Here is a 9,951-nt window from a genome sequence, read left to right as displayed (position 1 = left end):
TCATATCATACAACATATATCATTACATTATAGTTGTTGGACTCCTTTGGTCCAGCATTAACTCTCATGTCTTTCTTTTGTTGTTTTGACTCTTGTTTAACAAAGAAAGATGATTCAACAGAGATGGTATTTTCGCTGACAATTTTTAAACAGCATTTATTGCCAGTTTATTGAAACAGTGGCAGGTCACTATCTACTTTGTGCATTAGGGAGAAGGTGGCTGGAGTGAAGAACAGGGAATGAAAATTCATAATAGTGAAGGCAGGTTCCCAGAAATCACACATTTCTCTTTGTGCCGTGGGCAAGCGTTTCCACCTCCTTCATGAAGCGAAGGCACAGCTCCTCCTGCCATGGCAGAGCCACACACTGGACGGCCACTGGCAGCCCCACGGCTCCTTCCACAGCCTGCAAAAATTAAGCATGCTGCTGAGTCAGAGCACCAGAGCAACGGGGGAGGCACAAGAGACAATGCAGTCTTTTGACATTACAGGAAGAGAAGACGAGGGGAGACACAAAAGGGGGCAAGCTGTCAGGCTAAAGTACTCTAGCCTAGCTGCACCACATGGATGGTAGTAACGTGATGTATCCAAACAGCACTACTAAACAAGCTCTCACTCTCCTCAGGTGACGTGGACAAGCTTTAGGACAATGTGCCAGAAGTGTCACTGTGCCAGTGATAACCTTCTGCTAGGATTTACGCTCTTTCCCCACTGACCTCTTTCAGCCTCTTATCCCATGGATCTCCATAGTGCCCTCGGTAATGCTTCAGTTCTTCTTCATCAGCTCTTGTGACTGTGCTGACTGGCACCACCCCAGCAGGGAAGTTTAAGACATTATATAAATTGGTATAGGAGGTTGCAGCTGGAAGAGATCACACAGAGCACACAAAATGGCAAAATTTAGAGTGCTGGGCCAGTACTGACTTTCAGATGATAATTTGGGTTGCAGGAATTGTAAACTGGAGTTGCAGGAACTGAAGAAACCACAAAAACATGATGCTTTTAAAGGGATTTTCAGTTGAGAGGTTTGAGGGCCACGTAGCTGTTGAGACAAGAGAGAGACCCACGCGTTCACCTGTCAGTCAGGTGGAGGTTAGATCTTCTCTGGGAGAGACAGATACAAGTATTTGATATGATTCAGTCTCCATCTATGACTCCCATACCTCAGGGAAAAATCACAGCTATCTTTTAAAGACAATCCAGATGTCCAGTTCTGTAACACCGTCTTGGGGTTTTTGGATCCCAAAGGGTTACTGCTAGAGACATGGAGGACCCTGACTGTTTGCCAGAATCTATAAAAATATGCCTTTTTCTGCAAATCACAGAGAATGAGCCTTTTTGCTATTTACAAAATTTTGGGAAAAGTAAGATGGTCACATTCAGAAGAGCCCGGCCTTGTATGAAGGTCTACTACCCCTCTGACAACACTCCTCACAGCCACTCTCTGCTGCAAGAGTAGCTCCTGGGCTTTCTACAGAACAGATGATGCAGGGGAAACCCACTCATGAATGACTGGGACAGATGTGACACTGATTGCTGCCCCATAATAATCCAAGCACCTGCAGATGAGGTGAGGGAATGAGAAGACCCACCCAGAGGAGACTTCTCCTTTGCTTTGCTCCCCAGAGGGAAGAGCAAGCACTGCACACTTTTTGGGGAATGTCCCAGAGACCAAAATATCTTGCTCCAGCTCTGCCTAAACCTCTGCTCTTTGTACCACCATTGACAAATTCAGAGACACCTCAATGGAGATTACCAAACAGCTTCCCAGCATAGCCATGGTTAAAGGCTGGCCCCAGCGCAGGACAAAGGATCACATCCAGCCTTAGCTTCCTCCATTTAGCAATGAATTCAGTGCAGTACGCCTAGAAGGAAAGACAGAGGAGAAGACAATGTCTTTTGGACAGAAGTGATAGATCAATGCCTACCATATGGGAAAAAGAGGGAGAAAACCTTCCCAAATACAACTGAAAAATCAAAGTCTGAGCTGTGATTCAAAAGAGCCAATGGATTTTGTCCTTCCACCCTTAGATTTCCTGTCAGAATACCATGTGCTGCCTGGACCTAGACATTAATGCTAGGTGGGCATTTCAGAGCTGAACCGTTTGAGTCCCATCCTTCCTGTGAACAGTTTTCTCTTTGACTTTTATTGAACGGAGATCTATGATAGTTTGAAGAATTATATCTAGCTGACTAAAAAGTCAGATTTCCCCAAAGGTTTGACAATTTTGGTAGAAGAACCCACAAGACTAATTAAAAATATTTTCATGAAACCTGTTTTCATACTGCATTAAGATACTGGTAAGAAAAAGAAGCAGCAAGAGACCACTGTGGAAGCCTGAAGTCTTCCCTGCACAGTGCGGGAGGCACAACTTCAGGCTTCTATTGTAGATCCAAAAGAGATCTAGATTTGTAGTCCTGTTTACCACAGCTTTGCTGAACATCAGCCAATGAACAGATCCAGCCTCAAAGAGCTGTTCCACTTTGTCTTAATCCATAGACATGGATGGACCACAGAATGTCTGCTTCTGCAGCCATAGTCTGCTTACAGGGACACATTTATCCCATGGTCCAGCCCCTGTTCTGTACAACTCTCTTACCCCAAGTTTTCTTTTAAGGGTCCTCCACATCTCTAATGAAAGCCCCAGCCACTAGGCTATTTTTGAGTCTGACTTCAACTTCAATCCGCAGTCTGAGATCCTTCCTGATGAAATTCAACAAATGAGGTGGGTTTCCAGGAAACACAGCCAGTGTAGCTAACCTGATTTTTTTTGTCTGAGAGAAAAGCTGGTTACTAGCCAAAAGTTTTGAATCAGCTCATTTGCAGTAGATGAAAAAATGTGAATATGGTTTCACTGAAGAAAAACAGTCCAAAATATCTCTGCGGCTGAGAAATCTTTTTGAGAGTTTTCTTTTTGGTCTGTTTTGGGGTTTTGTTTGGTTTTGTTTCGGGTTGGTTTTGGTTTTTTTTTTTTTTTTTGCATGGGGAAGAAATCTGTTTTCACCTAAAAATACCCCAAACTCTTTTCCTTCTAAACACTCCCATCAGCCCAGTGACCAGGCAGGTTTGTAGGAGTTTTCCCTCTGCTCTGTAATCTGTCAGACCCACTGCGAGTGAGCATGCACAGCCACGGGCACGGCTAGAGGAGGAATGGTGAGGGCAGGGGGCACTTTTCTGCTCTGGGAAGGCTGCAAGAGTGTCCCAGGGAACACAGATCCTGCCTTGTGGGAGGACACCAAAACAGCTCAGCTTCTTTAGCCTTGCAAAACACCAGCTGAAAGGGGATACAATTGCTCTCTATAAATAGACGAAGGACAAGGGCGGCGGTGGAAAATACCAGAGAGGAGAGGCACAGTTTAAGCTCAAGGACAGGAAAAAAAAATGAGGGTAGGCTGGAAGTGAATAAACAGCAGGGGAAATATGAAAGTTTCCACCCATCAGAGCAGGGAGAAGAGGAGCCAGCCAATAAGAACAAATGCAAACATAAAACTTAGCTGGTTTTAAAGAGGAACCTGATAGGTATGTAAGCAGCTTGGACTCAGTCGTTCAGGAGAACTTGTGCTGTGCTATGTTCCTGATCCCAAATGAATTCATACAAATTCCACCTAAGCCAAAGAATTCACAACCAGTTTTTGACTCCTAAGGTCTCTGCTTGATAGTTCAAAGCGTGTGACAATATCACCTAACATCTGAAATTAAGGATTTGCACCAAGAGACGGAAAGAAGAAAAAATGAAGCCTCATCTGTAGCACCTGTCCTTACGTTATTTCTGCTTAGAAAATACAGGGCAAAGGATAATCTTTCCTCCCCATCCTCCAGTAAATGAATAGCTATTGGCTTGAGCTTTTGGCGCTTCTCTCAAAGCTTGACTTTCAAAGAAAAATCCAGCTGTGTTATTTCCCCATGATCTATTTGCAACCCTGAATCGACCACAGACTCAAAGCAATCGTTCCAAAACTATAGGGATCTTGCACTGTATTTAGTAAGGGAAGAACAAAAAAAAAGTGTCACATTACCGCCACTGCTCCATGTTGATCCCAGAGGTTTTTGGCAGACCTGGAAGGGTGGCAGAATTAATCAGCTTTGGGACTGTGGCAACAGAAAAGTTTTAACACAAGGCACAGAGAGCCCATTGTTACAGAAACCTCGTGACCCTTCTGGGAAAAGCTCTAGGATCACACAGCTGATTGATTCTACTGGGTTCACCCATCTTTGCAGGGAGAACAAGAGAGCTTACTTTAAAAGCATGCCACCAGGTCTAGGTGCTCTGGCACCTAGACATAGGTCACAGTTGTGTTTTAATTCGCTTGCTCCCAGTTTGGTGTGTCTTCATCACTCTTGGAGGGGCAGGTACTTCACACTCCACCACACTCGCTTGCAGAGACCTCTGCATTAACTTGGCACATGTGATGCTCTGGCTACCGGAACCCACCTGATTCTGAGGGGAAGGTAGCCTCTATCTATGTGTGCTGATCTCCATGGAGGCTGCCTAGCCATGCCACAGTGAGGATCTTGAGCTCTAAAAACAATCTCTGGCTTCAGAGCCCTGGATAACACTGTGCTAAGCTCAGGCGGTGCTGAGGCAGCACATATTCATCTGGCCCAGCCTGTGCTGCACAGCCCCATGATCTGGCATCTACCTGCATGAACTGGTGGACACATCCATATGGTTCCCCTTTCTCTAGAGCTACATCAGTGCATCTTACCCCACTCCACAGAGAGCGTTGAGATCCCGAGCGATTCGTGGGTACTTTCGGAGGGAACAGAAAAACTTGAGATTAATAAACAGCAATGCAGCTGAAATAGCTGGCTACTGTGTGACTGCCTTTTGCACATAGTTCTTGTCCTACCAGAAGCAGCTCTGAAGAACAGGTATGGTTTCCAAATGAAGGGGTTTTACTCCCACATTAATTTATACATTTAATCACAACAACCTATGCCCAAAAGGCTCTAGTCCACACTGCTAGCCCTGGAGACCATCTTCTGGATGTGGGGATGCTGCTTAGATCCTTGCTGGTGATATCCATTCTTTTGGAGACACCATTGCTGGCTGATGGGTTCCTAAGAACAGATCATACTTTGACCTTCCCATGCAAAACTCCCATAAAAGGGTGGCAGACCCACTTGCTAAGTTTTAGCCTGAGTTTAGGGACTAAGAGTATTTAAATATATTTCACCACGAAGCCCATCAGACACATAACATGAAGCAGCAAAGCACTTGTAGAGGGCAGCAGCCTACCTCCCCACACATGGAAACTCTTCCACCTTGAAGATTTCCTATAACACAGAAGAGACATCCACACACTTACTATGGGTTTCAAAATGATGGCCAAGATCCTTTTCATCAGAGTAGGAAGCCTGTAAGTATTGAACTGGGATTTCAGGTTGGGATCCACGATGTCTCCTTTGCTGAAAGGGCAGAGATTGAAAAAGAAGTCAGGAAAAGCCATCTGTGAATTGAGCATCATGGTGTGAGCAACCCCATTGTTGTTTCTAAAGCAGGTTTTGTCTTAGAGGGGAGTTGCCAGCAGTAAGTGAGCAAGCAGATGGGTGGGTATTTGGCCACTAGCCAGGGCTAACGCACCACACCACTGTAGGATGTTCTATAATGTGTGATGTTTCCTACATGCCATGGACTAATCACACACACAAAACCAGAGCCACGGCACTGCTGACACATTGTGTCTTATTAACCACATTACCTCTGTGTGTGACCTGTCCTTCTGAACTAGTCGCTGCTCATCCTAAATTCATCCCTCCAGAAATTGCTGCTCTGCTGCCCATTATTCAATTTGCCCCCACAAGAATAAAAACACCCTAGATGCAGCCACTGGCTACACAGTGCCAAGTCTCACGGCCCACACTGAAATGAGGGTTTTACTCACAAGCAGTCTACCAGGTGAGCAGCGCCATCTGAGAAGATCCCTCTGGTGAACAACTCATCTACCATGTAGTCAATCTTGGGCGGTGCAAAGGGAACAAGCTGCAAGAAAACCATCCCCCTTCAAGAAGCAACAAAGATGAATGATTCATATAGCCTGCTGTGAACCTCCCTGCCTCACAAGTGAGGTGAGTGGGAAGTGGTGGAAAGTTAGGGACCTGGGCTAGCAGCATCTGCCCACTGTCCTTTCCTGTCTCCAAGGCATCAACATATATTGTGACCTGAAAGACTCACTCTTTCACATGTTAGAGAAAAATTTTTAGAGGCTTCAAAACACCAGGTACTTTTAATTAATTTGCATCGCTGGAACAGCTCCCATATAGAAATTCCCATGGGTGGAAACACAGAATAATTGAGGCTAGAAGAGGTCCCTGGGGGGGATCAACTGTTCCAACCCCCTTCCCACTTACCCACCAAGAAATCTGTAAACTGTGTTTAATATCTGAAGGATCAGGGAAACTGTTGCGAGTTTGATATTTATAGGAACACCAAACATGATGGAAAGAACAGTGCTTTAGAAAAGGGTGACTTGGAGATATCTGAAGGTGATTCTCCTGTCTGCCAGGCCAGGAACATTAGCAAGCCTCGGTTTGGGAAACAAACTGTGGCATGTGCCTTCCTCTTCGGGACCCTTGCAGCAGGGTGAGATGGTCACTATTTTATGGGCAGCGAAACAGAGATGAAGGGTGACTTGTCCAAACTCTGTAAGGAGCAGGATAGTGGCTCCAGGCAACTACAGGCATGAAAACCCACTGTATGCCCTGCATCCTGAAGGAGCTTTCTTGTCTGCTGGACAGCTCGTTTCATGCTGGGTGAGGGCTGGAAGTACCCATCTCCTTCATAATACCCAATCCGAAGTGGCTTTGAACTGGTGTAAACCTGTGAGAAGAGAAGCCATCAATTGTGCATATGAGACATACAAGACTGGACCATTCCCAGGGCCCAGGGAGGAAGCAGCTGAGGTCTGTTGGGTTAGAGGAATGATTGGAGCAATAGGGCTGGTGGAAAGCGGTGTTGCGCAGAACATACGTCTGCAGCACTGGTCCTTGGTATGGTCTTTCTGACACTGTCTTCTGCCATGCAAACGCATCCCAGCTTTGAGACCACAGGTGCAGTAGCACCTCTGCAGACCATGTGCCTGGGATGCCTGGATACGGACAGAGTTTAGGGGCTGTTCCTCTAGGGTAAGTGACTGGTCTGTATTGTCCAGGTGTCAGAAGCAAGAGAAATATCCTAGGATCCTAGGACCTGAGCAGAAAGCTAATTACAAAGGGCTATGATTTCTTAGGTCAGTGACTGTTAAATCAGGCTAATTAAAAGTGTGAGGGGTGAATGCCTCTGATCAGAAGAAATCAGCTCCTTTAGGGATCAGGCCATGATGGAGCCAACCCGCTAGTTCTGGACATTGACAGGGGAGGGGTCAGCATCTGGCAGGTCTTCTCAGAGCAAGCCAACGTGGACCTGCCAACCGTGCTGTGTGGCTGCTTCTTTTGGTGGCTCATGCTGGCTGTCCTCTGTTCAGAAGGACACTTGCTTCCCTGGGCCATTCGCTGTCTTGAGACACGAAACCATCTGGGAATCTCTCAAGATCTCACTTTGTTTCTGGGCAAACGGGGATATGGGATTGCCTCCGAGCCTTACCTGCTCATCAAAGGGGAGGGGAGGCACGGTGGGGTCCAGCCGGAACATCTCCTCGCAGAGCAGTGCCTTCATGCAGAGGGCCAGGCTGTCCACGTCTCTCGCCATCGGCCCCAGCATCCCTGTCACTGCAAGCACAACGCTCCTGTCACTGCAGGCAGACGGGCTGGTGCGCTCTCATAGGAACTGCTAGGGGCCCAGCACGTAAGAGTTTCAGTCAGGCCAGGGAAGAGGAACAGGGAAGGAGTGTAATGTACAAGAAGCGAGCAAGGAGGTCCAGCAAGCACAATCCATAAGTCTCAGAACAGAGGCAACCTCCCGAGGCTGACCTTCTGGGCCAGGCTTCTGCAGGCGCAAGGCCCACCCAAGATGGGCAAGGACTGCACCACTCCTGCCAACAGTGATGCCACCTGGCAGCAGCTGAAGCCAGCATGGGCCACTGGAAGTATCTGCAGTGAAACATCCCAGGCCTTTGGGATGCACATCTCACATTTCTTACTGCTACATATTACATTGCCCAAATGGGTGTTGCTTCGATTATGTTCAAATGCTGCTAACCCACCACCACCTAGAACACAATAAATGGTGCAAAAAGACAATAGCATAAGGAAGGCCCTGGTCTAATAGATCACTGGTTTTGACTTGTCATGAGACACATAATTCAGCAAACACATTTCCTGGCATTTCAGCAGTAGGAAGAGATGTAAGAAGCAAAGGTTTAGCAGTAGGAACATCATCTGGGTGTACTTACCTGATTTCATTCCTGCGAGAGAGGAAACCACACCGAGTTTGCTAGGAACATAAAGGGAGAAGCAGATTAGCAGCAGCTCTTGCTGTAAGGCAGATGACCGTGCAGAGTTGCAGACTTCCCTTTTGGCTCTGGTCAACATCAAAGAGGGCAAAAGGTCCTTCAAAGACTTGACACTTTTGGCGAGGAAGACTTCCATGATCTGTAAGCTGCTAGAGGCTAAAGACAGTTTTTATTATCTCCTTTCCCTAGTGCATCTAATTCCTCCTCTGTGAACAAGCCATCTCTGATAAACAGAAAACCCTTAAAAGAAAAGAAAGGGCTGGAAAACAGCGGAAAAGAAGACAACCTTGTAGTATCTGCTTTCAGGTTCCTGGCCAGGGCTATTAAAAGTTGGATAAGTCTTTGCTGTGTTCATGGATGGAGATGACCACATGTCATTAATAGAGTCCTTAGCCCTAGCTGACCAAGGAAACAGGCAGGTTAGGGTGCTAACTTAAGCCTGGAGGAAACCACAGACACTACTGCAAAAGTCTGATGCGCTCTGGAGAACACTTTGCAGTCTCCACAGTAGGAGGAAGAAGAGAACAGATGTTGGGACATACCTGATCCTGTTACCCGTGGGTTTGAGCCCACACAGCCCACAGAAGCTGGATGGCAGGCGGATGCTGCCAGCTACGTCTGAACCAATGCCCAGGATGGAACCTCCCCCTGAGATCAGGGCTCCCTCGCCTCCTGAGGAGCCCCCAGGGCTCTTCTGGTGGTTGAGAGGGTTTAGCGTCTGGCCAAAGATGAGGTTGCTGCAGTCATAGCTGAGGAGAAGAAAATCAGCAGGTAAGTGAGGTACTTCTGTCCCTGCAAACCATAAATACAGGGACCAAGAGCAGGCATGAGTGTGGAATTAATCCCAGCAGGTAGAATCAGCATGAAGTGGATTTATTGGGACAGCTGAATTTATGAAGAAAGAGGCATTGAATATAAGAGAAATAATTTCAAGTTGTAACAAAGAGGCAATTAACATGCACGATTAGCTTGGACAAGGGTGGGAGCTTGTGCATGCAGGCCCACCCTCTCTCAGAGAGCAAGAGTCACTTGTCATAGTGTTTTCATGAAGGTGAACACACAATTACTTTATCATCGTCTGTGGGATGTTGGTTTTCACAAAAGGGATTGCTCCCTGGCTCTTTAGAACCTGGACAATGACGCTGTCTTCTTCCTTCACTTGGCCCAGAAACTTCACCATCCCTCCAGAGGAGACGTGGCCCTTGGGGATGGGAAGCAAAGCTCTTTAGGTACCAGGAAAGATGCTGTTAGGAGCTGTGCTAACAACAGACCTAAGTTCTGATGCCTCCTGTAACAAATATCCCCCCTAATATTTCTCACAGGCAGAACAGGACCTGACTACCCCAGTGAAAAACAGACCAGAGTATGTTAGAAATTTCTGCAGAAAACAAAATTTTCAACAGAAGAAAAGTAGGTTTGCTGGTCCTGCAATATTTGGTCCAAAACATCCCTGTCGGAGGGAACTCTTAGCTGGTCCTGATAAGGATGGGACATCCTGGGCTGTTCCCAGCCCCAGACCAAGAGGCAGAGGAATTAGGGATATACCTTGCAATCAATGTGG

General features: G+C 46.7%; 1 protein-coding gene across 1 annotated transcript in view; it reads right to left on the bottom strand.

Annotated features, from left to right (window-relative positions):
• Positions 1 to 276: 276 nt before the first annotated feature.
• The window catches only part of LOC103780044 (vitamin D3 hydroxylase-associated protein), an 11,526-nt gene continuing 1,851 nt past the window's right edge, over positions 277 to 9,951 (bottom strand). Inside the window, exons 3-15 of the mRNA XM_008947695.1 lie at positions 9,936 to 9,951; positions 9,458 to 9,591; positions 8,933 to 9,139; positions 8,331 to 8,371; positions 7,583 to 7,707; positions 6,695 to 6,820; positions 5,886 to 5,983; positions 5,310 to 5,409; positions 4,707 to 4,750; positions 4,017 to 4,056; positions 1,756 to 1,864; positions 716 to 861; positions 277 to 405 (exon numbers count right to left, since the gene is read on the bottom strand). The exon at positions 9,936 to 9,951 is cut by the window's right edge and continues 164 nt beyond it. Of these exons, the coding sequence (XP_008945943.1) occupies positions 277 to 405; positions 716 to 861; positions 1,756 to 1,864; positions 4,017 to 4,056; positions 4,707 to 4,750; positions 5,310 to 5,409; positions 5,886 to 5,983; positions 6,695 to 6,820; positions 7,583 to 7,707; positions 8,331 to 8,371; positions 8,933 to 9,139; positions 9,458 to 9,591; positions 9,936 to 9,951 (1,315 nt within the window). The remainder of the gene's footprint in view (positions 406 to 715; positions 862 to 1,755; positions 1,865 to 4,016; positions 4,057 to 4,706; positions 4,751 to 5,309; positions 5,410 to 5,885; positions 5,984 to 6,694; positions 6,821 to 7,582; positions 7,708 to 8,330; positions 8,372 to 8,932; positions 9,140 to 9,457; positions 9,592 to 9,935) is intronic.

This window comes from Merops nubicus, unplaced genomic scaffold (assembly GCF_000691845.1).
Source record: "Merops nubicus isolate BGI_N331 unplaced genomic scaffold, ASM69184v1 scaffold35850, whole genome shotgun sequence".
In the NCBI taxonomy this organism is placed as follows: domain Eukaryota; kingdom Metazoa; phylum Chordata; class Aves; order Coraciiformes; family Meropidae; genus Merops; species Merops nubicus.
The sequence above is the reverse complement of the archived record's forward strand: the minus strand, read 5'-3'. Positions and strand labels throughout refer to the sequence as shown.